This window comes from Camelus dromedarius, chromosome 33, assembly GCF_036321535.1.
Source record: "Camelus dromedarius isolate mCamDro1 chromosome 33, mCamDro1.pat, whole genome shotgun sequence".
In the NCBI taxonomy this organism is placed as follows: domain Eukaryota; kingdom Metazoa; phylum Chordata; class Mammalia; order Artiodactyla; family Camelidae; genus Camelus; species Camelus dromedarius.
Genome location: NC_087468.1, coordinates 15,223,255 through 15,240,234, shown reverse-complemented (window position 1 = coordinate 15,240,234; position 16,980 = coordinate 15,223,255). Strand labels below are relative to the sequence as shown.

The 16,980-nt window shown below is 53.7% G+C and overlaps 1 protein-coding gene across 9 annotated transcripts; it reads right to left on the bottom strand.

Moving 5' to 3' along the window:
* Window positions 1-12,888, bottom strand: CAPG (capping actin protein, gelsolin like). Of its 9 annotated transcripts, none has more exons than XM_031441361.2 (10): window positions 12,870-12,888; window positions 6,132-6,167; window positions 5,798-5,970; window positions 5,538-5,692; window positions 5,184-5,351; window positions 3,804-3,953; window positions 3,376-3,468; window positions 2,772-2,904; window positions 770-858; window positions 1-188 (listed from the first exon to the last, which is right to left on the bottom strand). In XM_031441361.2, the coding sequence occupies exons 2-10, from the start codon at window positions 6,152-6,154 to the stop codon at window positions 123-125; spliced, it is 1,050 nt and encodes a 349-aa protein (XP_031297221.1). In that variant the 5' UTR covers window positions 6,155-6,167; window positions 12,870-12,888; the 3' UTR covers window positions 1-122. The 9 variants fall into 9 exon arrangements, with proteins under 9 accessions (XP_031297221.1, XP_031297220.1, XP_031297225.1 ...); XM_031441360.2 differs by lacking the exon at window positions 12,870-12,888 and adding an exon at window positions 12,605-12,676; XM_031441365.2 differs by lacking the exon at window positions 12,870-12,888 and adding an exon at window positions 12,605-12,671 and having other exon boundaries at window positions 5,798-5,967.
* Between the last annotated feature and the right edge of the window lie 4,092 nt (window positions 12,889-16,980).

Genomic DNA, 16,980 nt, shown 5'->3' with positions numbered 1-16,980 from the left:
TGCAGGCAGAGAGCAGGAAGGGCACTGGTCTCCTTTATTGAACATCCGCGGGGGCACCTCAGCACTGATCGGGAAGGCAGAGTAGCCAACAGGCAGGCAGTGGGGCAGGGAGACACCTGCCTTCATTTCCAGTCCTTGAAGAATTGCTTGAAGATGGGACTCTCGCGGCCCTGGGGCAGAATCTCCACCTGCAGGGACAGCAGAGGATGTCTCGCTCACAAGGGGGCCACCTCTGCCTCTGCGGAGGGCCAGGGCCATGGAGGAGGGTGCCGGGTACCAGGCCTGAGCCGACACACCACCCAGGCCAGGGATGCTCCTCCGGATAAGCCAAGAGATGAGAAAGATTACAGGGACGCAGGCTGAGAAAACAGACTGCTTCAAGGACTCGGGTGCAGGTTGAGAGGGGCACCAATTACACACGGGCTTTACCAGCTCTCCTCAGAATGACCTGTGGTGTCGCTGGGCTGGGGCAAGAAGGGGCGGTACCAGCTAGGGACCACAGCCCAGAGGAGGCGCACGTGCTGTCCAGAGGCACACAGGCTCGCTGGGCTCCCGAGGGAGTGGTGCCCAACACCCCCTTAGAAAATAACACACATTGTAAATCTCTGAAGGGCTGAGAGGGGTTTTCCCACTGGGCAGGTCTGGGAGGGAGGCCTGGCTGCTCCTGACTGTGCCCCAGGCCTTCCTGCCTTCCTTGTCCCATCCACGAGGTGGGAGGCCACGGGGAGGGCCCCAGGAGGAGGGCACAGGGGCGCGGGGATCGCCTCACCTGAGTGTTTGCGGGGTACCGCATGCGGGAGATGAAGTCCTCGGCCACCTGCAGGGCCGCCTGCCGCTCCTTCTCGTTAGCTTTTCGCCCTGGATCATAGGGAGGAGAGTTTTCCAAAGAGCAGGGCCCCCTCTCTTGCCCACATCCCATTTCTCTTGAGATTTAAGGGGGTCAACAGAATAGCTGGCACCTTTGAAAATAAATGGACCGGGGTATCTCAGTGGCAGAGTGTGTGCTTAGCATGTGCAAGGTCCTGGGTTCAATCCCTAGTACCTCCATAAAATAAAATAAAATAAAATAAATCAAATCAAATCAAATCAAATCAAATCAAATAACATAAAATAACATAAAATAAGATAAAATAAAAAATAAAATAAAATAAAAAATTAAACCAAATTAAGTAAAATAATCAAATTAAATAAAATAATAAAATAAAATAAAAGGACCAGGAGGTGCTAAGAATGCTGAAGGGCTCTCTGGAGGCGGGAGGTCAGCCCCTCCCAACCTGGCAGCTCCAGATGAAAACTGCCCTCTGCCCGCTCTAATCGTCAAAGCCTTCTGCTCAGACCAGGGCCCCAGGGAAATTCCAGGAGAACCAGTGTCTCCCTGGCATCAGACTCCAAGGCCCCTCGCCTCTTGAGTCTGTCAACTACACTGTTGTCAAGCCTTTTTCGTAAAACTAAATAGGACCAAAGGGTGTGAGTTACTATCCGTCTTCCTCCCACGAGGCCAGATGCCACCGTCGGCCTAATGGTTACGCCAGCGAAGAGCCATTAAAGGGAACAGCCCGTCCTCCCTCCCGGCCTGCTTCCGGTCCCTTTAACCAAACTATGCTCCCCTCGTTTTTCCAAGGAAGCAAGGCTCTGTGGCTGGCTCTCCAGCCAGGCTGTAAAAATCTACTTAGTGAAAATGTATCTGAAACGAATGTGCTGTATCCTGCTTCTGTGATTGCAAGACACTTCTCTTCCTGGCCCCCAAGCTTCCTGTTTCTCCTCTGGGTTCTCGGTTCTTCTTTGGGATTAAATACACTCCCGTGGGCATCTGGGAACATCACCCCCCCACCCCCCATGCGCAGAACTGGTTCCACGGGAAAGGTACCCAGAGGCAGGAGCAGCCCCAGTAGCACTACTCCCCCCTCCCCCACCCGCTTACCTCTTAGGAACCCGCCTGGCCTCGTGCCACTCCTGACCCGTCCCTGAGGCAACAGTGTTACTGCCCCGTAGCTGCCAGGCTAGAACACCTCATACTCACCCTCCTGGCTGAGACTTTCTCTTGGTTTTGCTTGACCCCACAAATACTTACTGAGCAAATGCTATCTCCTCAAGACAGCAGAGATAATGTGTTTCCTGCTTTCAAGAGGTTTCTAATCTGGGCAGGGTGGTGAGACATCCAAGAAAAGACAGCACAGAGAAGTGGCCCCCTGTATCACTCAGAGACCCAGAGCTTTGTTTCAACATTTTCAGAGTGGGATCTAGCCAACAGGCTTCCGCACAACAGTGTCTTATTTCCAGCTGGTGCAATCTCCCGGGAAAACGAGTTCTGCTGGTTTACTATCCACTGCGTAAAGGGAGATTTAATATCTAAAGTCTGTCTGTCATACCGCAAGGCAGAATGGTAGGAACAGGGGTCCCAGCAGCCCTGAAGGCCCAGGAGAGCTCTGTGCCAGTGGTCCTCTGGACTGGCGGCACGGCCTGGGAACCGGTTAGATGGTTAGACGTGCAAATTCTCAGGCTCCACCCGACACCTTGTGAATCAGAATCTCATGGGATGGGGTCCAGCTATGGGTTTTAACAGGCCCTCGGGTGCTTCTGAGGCAGGCTAAAGGTTCAGAACCTTTGCCTGGAATTAAGGAGCCAGGAACTGCAAAGAGAAACGCCTCAGCCATGGAGGCGCCCTGAGGCTGCCTCTGAAAGCCGTTGGCTGGCTGAGCCCTGCCGTGGGGAGCCCCCCGGGTCAGAGCGGCCGCAGGAGTCTCAGGCTGGGGTGGAGAAGCCACACGTACCCTTCCAGATGTAGATCTTGCCACAGAGCCCATTGTCCAGCACAAAGCAGTCGTCGGGGATCAGCAGCTCGAGGGCAAAGGGGCTGGAGCCGGCCACCTTGGTCAGGTTCATCTGCCCAGTGGCATCAGAGACCTGGGGAGAGTGGGCAGCGCTGGATCACCCTCCTCCCTGCAGCACACGGAGCAGGCCGCCTCGCCACCCACGGCCCCAGGCCAGAGCAGCAGACCTCACCAGAGAAATCACGGCAGGCAAATCCTGGGCCCCACCCCACCCTCACTTCACGCTCAGTCACTGCCTCCCAGAGCCCCCAAGTTCCTTTGGAAATTGAGGAGACTCCAAATTAACAAACAAGTGCAAAGCATTCAAAACAGTAAAGCTCGGCTTGTTTCAAACCTCCTTCTCCAGAAGGGCGGAAGTGACTGGCGCACCTCTCCTCGGGGACCCGGCCTCCGCCCACTTCCCATCCTCCTCTCCCTCCAAGCCCTGGGTAAACCAGCCCGGTGCCGGGCCCAGCCTGCCCACTGCTTTCTCCTCTCCCTTCAGCCCCACGCACACCAGACTTACACCCCCTGCCGGGTCCCAGGGCAGGCCTGGAGCGCCCACCTTATACAGGGCCGCAGCCTGGGCATTTGTCCGGTCAGCTGTGAGGTCTTCCTCGGGGTTGCCCTCCTTCAGAGCCGGCTTGGGGCCCAGGACCTGCAGGGGCCAGGGCAGGCTATGTTTCCAGGAATTCCCGGGCACCTGGCCTGGACCTTCCCACCCCATCAGGCCCAGGGCCACCGCCTCTGGTGGGACAAACTGCATCTGCAGCACAAGGGTGCCAGGCAGAGGTGGGGAGGGCTAGGTCCACCTGCCCGGCCACCGGTCTCTCCACCCCCAGGGAGACTTGACTCTGAGTCCCACCAAGGTAGCCACTGAGCTAGCCAAGCCCTGAGCAGCGCCCCACCCACCACCTCCGGGGTAGCCCCCCAGCTGATCACTGCCTCTCTCAGGAGCTTCCAAGCAGAGGCCACCCGCCAAGTCTTCTCAACCTGGATCATGTCGGCAGGCTCCTCCCCGTCAGTGACGATCTCCACCTGGGCCTTGCCCTGCCGCTCACTGTCCCGGATGGCCAGGGCCAGGTCCCGCGCCTTGTTACGCTCCAAGATGTTGGACTTTGCACCACACCAGGTGAAGATGTTCTGGAGGGGAGTAGGGAGGATCAGGTTAGAGCCAGCTGCCTGCGTCCACAGAACTAACTGTCCTCTGAGGCAAGACGATCAAAGACAAGCAAGGACCACGGCCTCTCTGGGAACGGGAATGACAGTCTGTGCAAGAGGGTTTCCCCATCTCCCTCCGGCTTTATGTTTCTCTACATCACGTATGTCATACATTTAAACATCTTTATCTTGTTTATAATCTATCTTCCCTGACTAGAAAGCAAAACTCAAGAGGGCATGAGTGTTTTGTTTTGCTTAGCCTGGCCCACTGCTGTGTGCCCCCTGCCAAAACAGAAACTGGTACGTATTTAGGCCCAGAATAAACATTTATTGTCTATTTATTGAATATTATTTGTTGAGTGAATAAATGGCATCCCTGGGCCCAGAATCTCACAGGCCTCTGCACCCCTACCAGGCACGGCCCTCATCACCTCTCCTGAGACTCCTTCCTCTTCCAGACTTGCTTCCAAACAGCACCTGGGTTCATCTTCCTGTCCCAAATCTTCAGCACCACAAGATGAGGTCCAGACCCCTAGATAGTCAACCTCCTCCTCACCTGGGTCTCGGCCTCCTTAGCAATTTCCACTCCCACCGCTCCTGCCCCCACCCTGGGTCCCAGCCAGGCTAGATCCCTCTGTGCTGATGACATGCATGTCTGCACCCTCCTCCCCTTCAGTGCCTTGGCTCACCTGTCCCTTCCTGGAATTGCATTTCCCCTCTGGGAAGGTCCAGTCAAACGGCGCCTTCCTGGGGCAGTGACTCTGGCTTAGGCCAGAGGGCCCCTCCCTGCCCCAAGCCTCCCCCCAGCACAGCCACTCCCTCTCTTAGGACCTTCATCACATCCAGTCATGAGGTTACAGCCAGTGATGGACCCGCAATTTGTGGTCCCCGTGCCGGCTGAGAGCAGGATCATCAATTCACTGAGTGAAGGGATGAGTGGACTGATGAGCGCACGGGCTGGTGGGCAGCTAACTCAGACCCACAGAGGCTCCAGAAGGAGAGAGTAGCTTCTAGTACTAGAGGCAATGGCTAGACAGCGGAGGGAGGCTTCTGTCCTTACAAATAGGAGGCTGTCTCTAATGGCTGCAGTGGTCCGCTTGCAGTGCGCTTACACCTTCTCAGCCTCTCTCCCTCTGCCTTTGCCTCTGGGTCCCCGCCCTTTCAAAACGCAGCGCCAGCCCCGGCGGGTGCTTGGTCGGCCCTGCCCCCCACCTGGCCCAGGTCGAGGATGAAGCAGTCCCCTGTGTTGAAGCTGTCCCAGCTCAGCGGCCGCTCGGTGGCCCGGATGTTCTTCTTCCCCTTCACCTGGTACAGCTTCCTGATGGCAGCTGGGGCGGCCCCTGGGGAGGTCTTGTGAAACGCTGACTCCACGCCACCATCCTGCAGCCCAAATGGCCAGCCTGAGTGGGCTGACCCAAGGCCCAAGCATCCCACACCCCATCCCACCGGGAGGCGGGCAGAGAGGTGGGGAGGACCCTGCCCCAAGGGGGCACAGGCCTTTCGCAGGGTAAGGACCAGCTGGAAGTGGGGCCGGCTCTGAGAGAACCGCAGGAGGCGGGCTCTGACCTGGTACTTGAGGCCGTGCGGGAAGTAGCTCATGAAGAGGTCGGACTCGTTGCCCTGCACCTCCCGGTGCTGCACAGGCCGCTCCCCGAGCAGGGTGTTGAGGTGTACGGCCAGCACGGCGCAGGCCCCCTGCTCATCGCGGGATGACTGCTGGCCTGGGGCGGGTGGGAGGTGGCAGGGCACGGCCCATGAGACCCATGCCAGCCCCGGGCCCTGCCCGGGCCAGTCTCCCAACCAGTCCTCCCAGCGCCCTTACCTACCTATCCACAGGTGCAGGTGGGAGAGCTCTTCCAGGCCATTGTACAGCACTAGGTAGGAGTCCCCAGAGAAGAAGATGCCCTGGTTCTCTCGGGCCACTGGCACTGGCTTCAGCTTCTCCACCCGCCATACGTGCAGGCCGGGGTGCCGCACCGAGGCTGGGAACGGAGAGCTGCTGCGGGAGGGGAGAGGGTCAGCGGGGGACAAGGCCCCTGAGGAATAGGCCCAAGCAGAGAGACCTGGGCAGGCCGGGGGACCGGGAGGTGGGGGCGAGGAGGGGCAGCCCTTGGAAGTGAAGAAGGGGAGGGGTGAAACGGGATGGGGCGCACAGCCTACCTCTGAGGGCCGGGTGTGTACATGCTGTTTCCAGATCTGAAAAGACAGAAGAAGCCATTATTATTACAAATGCTGTTCCAACCACCATTCACGTTAGTCTGGGGAGATCCTTCCAGGTGGCCAAGTGCCTTCATACTCATCAACTAAGTCACCTGCAAGAACTCAAGAGGAGATTATCTTTGGCTCCATCATGCAGGGAAAGAAACTGAGGCAAAGAGAGTCTAAATCCCAAGTCACACACTTGAGTGACTAGTGAGTGGCTGGCGATAACCAGGTTTCTGGCTCCTGGACCAGTATCTTCCCCTTGCTGTGACCCCTCGGCCACACCTCTCTTCTGCTTCCAGACTCCTAACTCGGCATCACACGAGGCAATAACTGCTTACATTTGAAAAGTCTAAAAGTCAATGACTTAATAAATAAATAGAAAACAACAAAAAAGAGAAAATCAATGAAGCTGATTTTGGGAAAAATCATTAAAATTGATGATCTTTTAGGGAGGTGGGTATAGCTCAGGGGCAGAGGGCATGCATAGCATGTATGAGGTCCTGGGTTCAACCCCCAGTACTTCCATTAAGAAAAGAAAAAGAAAAAAATGATGACCCTTTAGACAAACTGACTAAGAAAAAGAAAAGACACAAATTTCCAATACAAGGCTATGACCATCACTTCAGATTCTACAAGCATTAAAAGGATAAAGAGAATATTCCAAAAACTGTATGCCAATGTATTCAACAACTTGTGTGAAATGGGGAAAAAGTCCTTAAAGGGCACAAATTATGAACGTTCACTCAAAAAGAAATAGATTATCTGAATAGTTCTAATATCTATTAAAGAAATTGAAACTGTACTTAAAAACTAACTCCCCTCCAAAACATTCCATGTCCAGATGAATTCTACCAAAAACTTAAGGAAGAGATGATACCAGATCTACACTCTTCCAGAAAACAGGAGAGAGCCCCTCCCAATTCATCCTCTGCTGCCACCATTATCCTGAGATGACAAAACCAGAAAAGAAGATTCAACCAAGATACCCCAGGAACACAGAAACAAAAAAAAAATTAACAAAATTTTAGCACACACAATTTAGAAATATATAAAAAGATAAAACATCATGACTAAATGAGGTTTATCCCAGGAACGCAAAGTCGGTCTAGCATCTGAAAATAAATCAATAGAATCCACTCTATTAACCAACCACATCAACAATTATAAAATCATCTCAACAGAAGCAGAAAGGGGATTAAGAAAAAATCTACCTCCATTCTTGGTTAAAAAAAACAAAAGCTTTCAGCAAACTAGGAATAGAAGGGCACCTACCAAAACCACCCACCCAACCGAACAAAAAACCTCAGGGAAAAAAAACCCTACAGCTAACATCAGACTTCCTGCTGTCTCTAATGCTAAGCTCCCTCCCCCGGGAATTTCCCCCAGTCCCAGGTCTCAGTTATCACTTCTGGATGCCCAGCTCCCCTCCAATGCCAGGATGATGAACATCACCTTTATTCTGTAGGTCAGTAAGAGCAACTTTTTTGGGACAAAAGTTATTTAGGGAGAAAAAAAGTGCTCAAGGCAAGGAATTAAAAAAAATGTATTATCTTTGAAAAAATTCCGCAAATGCGGTAGCTATTGCTTCACTCGCTGTCTTTTTCATGTATTCCCATCAATAGAGGGTTTCTTTCGTTGGCTGAAATGCGGAACCCACCCCAGCAAGCACTGCAGCACAATTCATGCTGTGCAGCTGAGCAGCAAGCCCCTGTGGTGCCAGGGCAGGGCCGGGGGATTGCAGCGTTAAAAGGCAAATCGGCACCATAGGAGACTCTTGGGGGCTGCGGAAGCAGGAAGGGCAAAGAGTAATCTTTGGTGGGTGGATGGGAGAGCAGAGGGTGTTAAGTCTGAGTAGGAAACAGAGGGAGAAACAGGAGCAGTGGTCATGGGTGTAAAACACCACGTGAATTAAGACTTTCCTTTTCCTTCCTAACATCCAACATAGCTGAAGGCGTTTTTTGGAACCACACCTTCCCAAAGGGCGGAGGCAGTGAGGGGGAGGTTTGGGGGAGGGAAACTTTAGTGGTTCTCCATCCCACAGAGGGTCACATGCTGTCCCCACATCCCATGGGCAGCTCAGCCTATGACTCAGGCCCAAAGTGGTGAGGTGGCCGCCCACAAGCCCAAGCCACTGGGGAGAGACTGGGGACAGCGGTGGCAGAACAAAAGAGGCCGAGTGTCGGCTGTTTGTTTTTTGTGCTGCATTACCGACCTGAGAGCTCAGGCCACAACTCAAAAGCAGGCAGGCCTCCCAGAGCCACTGCAGGGTTTTAATGAGAGAGGCTGGCCGCCTGCCCCAAGGCTCTCCACCCTGGCCACCCGTTAGAATTATCTCGGGATCTCACAAAAACACAGAGGCCCAGGCCTGGAGATTTGGATTCCATGGGGCCTGTGCATCTGCATTTTGAACTGTGTTCCAGATGGTTCTGAAGCTGCCAGTTAACTCTGTCCAGAACAGCATCTCACAGTTCCTTGCACATTAGAGTCATCTGGGGGCTTTAAAAACATCCCAGTGCCCAGGCCAGTTAAAACCAGACTCTCTGGTGTGGAACCCAGGTATCAGCATGGGAGAAGTTCTAACGCTGCCCCCCGGCCTTCTGCTCCAGGTTCCCGCAGGCAGGCGTCCACCCGACTTCAGTCCGGCCTGTCACTCCTCTCCCTCCACCCCCTCCGCTCAAGACCACAGCTCCTTTGCTTCCTCTGCAAAGGAGCTCCACCCTCACGTCCATCAAAGCCCTACCACCCCTCCAGGCCCATTTCAAGCCCCATCTGTCTGAGGAGGCTTCCACAACGTTCCGTAGCCTCTGCCTTCTTTGGGAGTTCTCCCAGACCTCTCACCTAGGAGCATACCCTTCAGTTCCTGCTTACAAGCTGAGAGTGACCTGACAGCTCTGTGTCTCAACCATAGCAGGGGACACGCCTGGCACTCCTGCACTCCTCAAGCAGCCCGTGACAGGGGCTGCGTAACTCCATTCAAGGTCTATGCTGGGAGCTCGACACTGGGCAGAATGGGTGGGGAGGGGCACACAAATGAAGAAAGAGACATGCATGTCTCATGGTCTAGCTAATGGGGCGGTGAAGCAGGAAACCATCACACCGCAGACAACCCTCCCTAGACTGTCACAGAATCACAGATGTCAGCATTAGAAGGCGAATCCTATTCCACATCTGCCTCCCAAAACCTAGCACAGAAATCCCTTCTATACACCCCTCGTTATCCTCTTCTTGGACACTTCCGGTGACGGGGAACTCACCACCTCACAAGGCAGCTGCTTCTATACCTCTTACATTAAAGCCGTTATTTCTTCCCACTCTACCACAATGTGCTGAGTTATGGCCATGGCCATCTCCCCCACTAGATTAGAAGGGCTTTGGGGGCAAGAACTGTATTTTGCCTCTTTTGATCTGGCTGGAACCTCACACTGTGCCTGGCACCATGCAGGGGCTCAGAGAAGGAGTTGATTAACTGGACTTGCTGGGCTCCAATTACTATACCAAACGGAACCTAAGTGTCTACAAGATAGCACAGGATTTCAACAGGCAGGGGCAGCCCTGGAGGCAGAAAGCAGGGCTTAGGGGTCAAGTCAGATCGTCAAGGGGCTGGGGGAGGATGTGTGCCCTGCTGGCTGTCCCACGGTCCTGACTTAGGAAGGAACCGGCCTTTGAGGACACACAGGGGTGGGAGGTCGGTCATGCTGGACAGCTGTCAGAATGGCCAGTCCTCCCCAGACCCCGATTCCACTGATTCCCAGCAGGTCCCTTCACCTCACCCTCCCTGTCTGCCCTTCCACGTGAAATGCAACAGCCCCTACCCCTCTCCCCAATAATGAGTGAGGGGTGGGTGTCAGCACTTCTAGAAAGGAGGCCAGATCCCCCCAGCCCGGAACGTGGGCGTTCGCAGGAGCTGGGTCCAGAGGCCCGGCCTGGGGACTCCTCAGCCAGTGCCCTTGCCCCTGACACCAAGAAGGACTCCTGCCCTTTCCCCAGCTCCACCTTCACCTCCCTTCCTCCACCCTCCCCCAGCCAGACCCTCAGCTGGAGTCTTGCTGAATCTGCAAAATAATGGACTGGGCCACACAGTTAGATCAAACGCTCGGCCTGCCCCACCCCAGCCAACCACTCCGACCCACCCACCCACAGTCACACCACAGCCCTAACTTAGAAACAGGCATCCTCTAATCTGAATGCCCCTCCGGGCTGGCCGAGGGCCTTCAGGTGTCTGGACACTTGGCGTGGTGGTCTCTGTCCGGAAGCCCCGACCCAGGAGCTCCTTATCAATATTGTGAACCCAACCCACCTGTGCAGCTAGGAGGCTCCCGTCGGATAATGTATCTGTCCAGACAGGGCAGTGAGCTGAGCGCACCAGCCCTGGGCAAAGAGGCTTCCAGGAACGTGAGTCGGCTTCCAGCCCCTGCAGCCAGCCCTCACCTGCCCACCTAGGAAGGTCCCGGCCAGCGCAGCCAGGTCCTCCCTCGGCCACCCTCCACTGTCACCTCTCTTAGTTGCTCCTCTTCCTCCTGCTTCTGCTTTTCAGGCTCCGTTTCCTCCCAGCCTGCCCTACCCCACCTTTCCACTTCCCTCGCCTTCTTTCTGGGCGGCCCCTCCATCGGCCCCACCCTTGGGCTCCTCCCCCAGCCTGTGCCGAGGCCCTGTCCTAGGACAGGAAGGGGTAAACTGTGCTGGGGCTCTGATGGAGAGCTGACACTGTGGGCTGCCAGGAAGGGTGGCAGGGCTGGCTCCTCAGAGGCCCCCACGGCGAGGCGGGAGGCCCACCCCAGCTCGCAGCGCCCCCGCAGTGGCCTCAGCCAGCTGCAGGCAGGGGCTGGCAGCTCTGAGTCTGGGACCCGCGAGGGAAACCACAGGAAAGCTGGGACTGGCCACATTCCCCACGCGCCAGCCTTGTGGGGCAAGCACGTCTGCCGGCCCGGCCTCTGCGGGGTTAGTCACTTTTCCTGGGTGGGGTCACTGCCTCTGCACCATGTTCTCCTCCTCCCCGGACCTGTCTTTCTCCTTGCCCTGAATGCAGACATTTGAATTTTTTTTTTAAAGTTCAGTTCTGAGGGTATAGCTGAGGCCCGTGAAACACTTTTGCAGGGTCCTGCACCCTGGAAGCCTCTGAAGTCCACCCCTGCTCAGCTTCTCCTTCACCAGGGGTTGACTGTCACAGTCTTGGCTCTGGGAGCTCCGAGGGACAGCACCGAGAATAAGCGTGCCAGAGCAAGTCACTTGTGCTTTCAGGGCCTCCATATCTCCTTGGGAGAGTAAGCAAGCGAGTTGGACCAGAGTAGCTCTAGGCCCTTACGATGTGATGGAGGCAAGATGGCCCCTGAAAGCACAAGTGACTTGCTCTGTGATCACACAGGGAGCAGGAGGCAGAGCAAGGGAGCTTCCATTCCCTCCAGAGCCTGCTGCGGAGGAGGCAACAGAGTGCGTGTGTGCGCCAGGAGAAAGTGATGCCGCCACACACACAGGGCCCCTCAGCCCAGGACACTGGCCCACCTGTCCTGGACACAGGCCTGGCCTGGACCCAGGCTAGTCAGCAGGCTGGTTAGAGTTAAGACTTAGCCTTCAAGTGGCCCCACCCAGGGGGCAGCAGTGGGGGCAGTGAAACTGACTCAATCCCTTCGTTAAAATTTCTGGACCGGAGCAAGTTAAGAAGTTAAATAATTTCTTCAAAGAACACAAACTCTAGCTGGCACCTGAGTGTCTCCACGGCCTTAAAAAGAGGGTAGTCTGGGTTGGAATCCCAGCAGGGTCTTGTCCCCATGAGACCAGAGGCTGGGCAGATAACCTGGCAGAATGGAAGGTTGGAAAGTTTGGCTACTTACTGGTGATGCTTCCTCCAGCAAGTGACTTAACTTGCTGGAGCCTCCCTGTGCCCTGTCTGTAAAATGGGCATGAAGATAACCGTGAAGATTTAATTAGATGGTATAATTAATTAGCAAATAATAGACGCTCAATAAGCTTAGATGGCTTTCTTTTCTTAACACAGTTTACCATGGAACCTCAGTAACAAATACCCAGCTCCTCAGGATGCAACGTCTCTGCCCCCTCCCCCAGCTCACGGTTTAGCAAGAGGATGGAAAGTTAAACCACAGATCACCCCTCCTGGCCCTGCCACCACCCTGCCCCAGTGAGATTCACTGATTCTGGTCTGCACTGGTGCAGAACCCGGGTGGCTTTTTAGCTCCGGACTCCGCAGCGACCAAAGTCACAAGGATGAACGAGTGTCTGCTCTCTCCCCACACTGGAGCGTCACCTGGCTAAAGAGGTGGCTCCATCACCACAGGGAAAAAAGAGGTTTGCAAATTAACAGAGAAACAAAAGAGCAGGACACTCCGCCCGAGCACCCGGGAACTCTTACAAAGCACGCATTAATGATATTTTCTGGTAACCAGACTCTTACATTTGTTTTTTATCAGACTCACAGTTTTCCTCTCCCGCCGGTCTCCCCAGCAGGAATGACCAGTTTGTCCCAAATGGAGTCAAAGAAAGCATTACTTTAGCACGGACCCGCCCCCTCCCGCCCCTCCTTACGGGAAGCCAGGAGACGTGAATAGACACGTGGGTGCGGCCTTAAGAGAGGATTGGGGAGCGGGCCACCCGAGGAGGCGGCCCCGAGCCAGCTGAGCCCCTGCGTCCGGCACTGAGGAGCCCGGACGCCGGGTGGTTAGAGCCCAAAGCGCGACTTGCCTGCCACCGCCTCGCTGGGTTGTTCCGGCCGCGGTCTCCCCCGGCCCTCGACATCCAGAAGCCGCCCCGAGTGAGTCAGAGGGAGGGGCCGAGCGGGCCTGGGCCGGCTGGGGGCGCTGCTGAGCCCGCCCCTCGCAGCACCCCCTCCCAGGAGACTAGGGCGCCTAAAGGGACCTAGACTGGGGGAGGATGCTGGGAAACTAACAACCGTACCATGCGCAAAACTTGTCGAGACCGTGGCAGTGTTCGTGGCCCATTCAACTGATCGAGCCTTGGCCTCCATCAAAATGGCACAGCTACTGTTCCTTGAGTGCCTACTGTGTACTCAGTGATCTTGTTCAGTCCTCACAACTGTCCTCATCATAATGAAGTCTCCGGGAGGCTCAGACAGGGTAAGTAACTTGTCCAGGGTCACACTGCCAGTTCAGTAGCAGAACCAGGATTCTAATTCAGGCTGGTCGGGCGTCAAAGCCGGTGCTGGAGCTGCGAAACCTCACCCTTCTCCTCTTTATTCAGAGGAAAACACGCCAGCCAGTAGTGTCTGCACCTGGAGCCTGGGCCTTCAGAAGTGAGTGCATAGCAGGTGGTCCACAATTCCATATTGGTTTCTGAATGGAGCCATGCCAGCAGGAGAACCCGCCAAGAGGTCAGCTAACAAAAGGCATTAGGATTAGGGTGTGGTCCCGGACACAGTGGTAAGAGGACTTTATCCTTTCTTGGAAATCGGCTTGAAATTTTTCCAACAGCAGGACTTTCTCTAAGGCCCTCTGATGGGGCCTGAGGTAAGGGAAGCCGTTCAAAGCCTTGTTCTATCCCCTTGCATCTGGGCAACACTGGGCAGCCACACTCCGCTCCTGAGGAATGCTTTGAAACTACCCTCTTCTGACCAACTGGTCACCTACAGATTCAGCCTAAATATCCCTCTTCTGAAATATTCAGTGACCTTGACTCCCTCCTCAGTTCTCCTAGGTGCTCCGGGCATCAGGCCACTGGGCCATTAAGGTCTACAGACTCCATGGGAAAACTTTTCAGCCACACCCCAGGAGCAAAGATGAAATTGCATCCACGAACAACCTAGTCAGCCCTTGGCTTCTGGACAGCTGAACCCTGCCAAGACCCTGCTAGGCGTAATCCTCCCAGAGCATTCCCATGTCCTACATTTTTCTCTCTCTCTCTCTTTTTTTTTTTTTTTGGTAGGGGAAGGTAATAAGGTTTATTTATTTATTTTTAGAGGAGGTACTGGGGAATGAACCCAGGACCTTGTGCATGCTAAGCATGCGCTCTGCCACTTGAGCTATACCCTCCCCCTCCCATCTCCTACATTTTAAAGGTAAAATTTACAGTGAAATGCACGCATCATAAGCGTACACGTGGATGAGTTCTGACATATGCAAACACCCATATAACCCACAGGATATAAAACACTTCCACCACCAGAAATTTCCCTCACCACCACTTTTATTATCTGCCGCTTTTGCCTTCCCCATCACACTGTTAGCTCCTCCATCCCAGAGACCATAACAGGTCATTCCCTGCGATCCCTGCACCCACCAGAGCACCCAGCAGGTAACAGACACTCAAAATAATTTTGTTTTTACCTGAATGTATTAACAGATTAGAGAGCAAAGTCCCCAAATTCTAGTACTGCCCTTAGCCTCATCACCTTGGGAAAGTCACTTAAATCTTCCGAACTACAGGTTCCTCCCATGTGAAGTGAGGACATTTACCCCAGACCTCCTAACCCGAGGGATAGTGGGGCTCCAATGAGTTGACCTACAGGAGGCACTTTGAGAAGAACGAAGTCCTAGACACGTGGAGGATGCCATGGTCTTTATTATTAATGGAGTCCTAAGACAAACATCTGGCTGAAAGAAACCAGGACAGGGAGGCTTCGGAGACTGGCTTCCGGCCTTTGGCTACTTGGGCTCTGGCCAAGGTCTGGGACCTCCCAAGGTGGCAGCCTGTGTCTGTGGACCCAGGCTATGGACTGATTTCCCGAGCTAAGAATTTCCTGAAGTTGCAAAGGATCCTCCCCAAGTGAGTTTCCCAGCCTGGCTTCTAACTACCTGCCACGTGGCCGTCTGTCCGAGCCTGTTTCCCATCTGTAACATGCAGGCACTAGATGAGGAGTCCCTTCTGGGTCCTCTGACTCCAATCCTGAGGGCAGATCAGGCTAAGCTGTTGTACTTCCTCAGCCTGGGGGGATGACAAGGGCCTGTCACAATACCTAGAACTTCCAATATCACTACTCTGCCAGAATATCCCTTGAAGGCATTGACTCAGGATGCCACTAGCCTTTACATTTGACTTGCAATGAATTTTTCTAGATCATTTCAGCTGCTCTGAGGAATAGCCAGGGGTCTGGATGGCCATATTTTCTGAATAAAGCTCATGACTAGGAAGTTTGTTTTCAATCACTGCTGGGTGCTCAGAGGCATCCTGGACAGTGACACCCTGGAATTCCTTGGTGATCTGTAGGGAAAATGGGACTGTCCAGTACAGCATGAACGGGCAGGCCAGGAGAAGCTCGGGTGGAGCATCATGGTGGCGGGGAGGGCACTGAGTGATTGGGGCAGGAGGGGTTGTCCCCAAGGAGGACACGAGAGGACAGGTTTACTTCCTCAAGGCCAGTGTCACACTGGGTCCTCAACACCACTGTACGGTCATAAGAGCTAACACTCTTGAGAGTTGACACTATATGCCAGGCGCTGCCTTCATACGATTTTCTCATTTAATCCTCCCATTCACCCTCTAAAAGTAGATCCTCTCATTATCCTCATCTTACAGATGGAGGCATCTTACAGAAATGGAGGCAAAGTGGGATCAAAATAACTTGCTCCAGGACTCCCTTAGTAAGTGGCAGAGCCAGGTAGGACACCACGCCTCCCCTCCCAAACACTGCACCCAGCCTCCTGCGGTGGAGCGGGGCTGAGACAGCCGCCCCTCCTCCCTGCCAGACCCTGCTCTCCCCCCGACCAAGGCCTGTCCTGCTCTTAGTGTTGAATGCTACTGCCAGCTCAGAGTCCTTTGCAGATAAGAGACTATTTCTGCTCACCCTCCAGATACTTTACTTAAAAAAAAAAAAATTTCAAAATAATTATAGACTCTCAAGAAGTTACAAAAGTAGTGCAGAGTACTGATACCTGCTACTACCCGGAAGAATTTTTTAAAACATCGTAAGAGAAGGGGAGGGGATATAGCACAAGGTCCTGGGTTAAATCCCCAGTACCTCCTCTAAAAATAAAGCAAGCAAGTAAACCTAGTTACCTTCCCCCTCTAAATAAATAAATAATAAAACTAAACAAGACTTAAAAAAAAATCATGAAAGAAACATTGTGAAAGAAGCCAGTCACAAAAGATCACATATTATATGATTTCATTAAAATGAACTGTTCAGAATAGGCAAATCTTTAGAAACAGGAAATAGATTAGTGGTTGCCTAGGTCTGGAGGGGTTAGGGAATTTTGGGGGTGACTGCTAATGGGTGTAGGTTTCTTTTGGCGGGGTGATGAAAATGTTCTAAAATTAGATTGGGGTGATGGTCACACAACTCTGAGAATATACTAGAAAACATTGGATTGTATACTCAATAAAGCTGTGAACAAATGGAAAAACAAAACAGTTTTGTATGTTTGAGTGGTAAGGCCAGCCTTGATTCATTTGCACCCCACGTTAAAAAAAAAACAAACTGTAGAGAGAGGTCCCACGTACCTATCACCCAGCTTCTCCTAATGGGGACACAGCGAGTGTACCTTCCCCTTTAACCTGTTGCTCCTGAAGACCCAGCGCCTTTTCTCCAGGGCTTAAGAGTTCGGATCCTGACAATAACACCTCACCCGTGCCCCAGGCTTTACAGTTTACAAACCTCCTAAACACACACACACACACACACACACACACACACACACACACCCTGCCACATGATCCTCAAAGCAAACACGTGGGCAGGGTCGCCCCATTTCTTGGCTTTCAGGGTCACAAGAGTCTTCCTCCCTCCCAGGGCTCCTTCTGTAGGTTTGTTAAATTTGGCAAATAAAACTTCTGTCTGACAACCCTGAAAGGTAATCAGCTGTCAAGTGCTCAGCCAGCCCTGGGCGGGTCTGGTCATCAT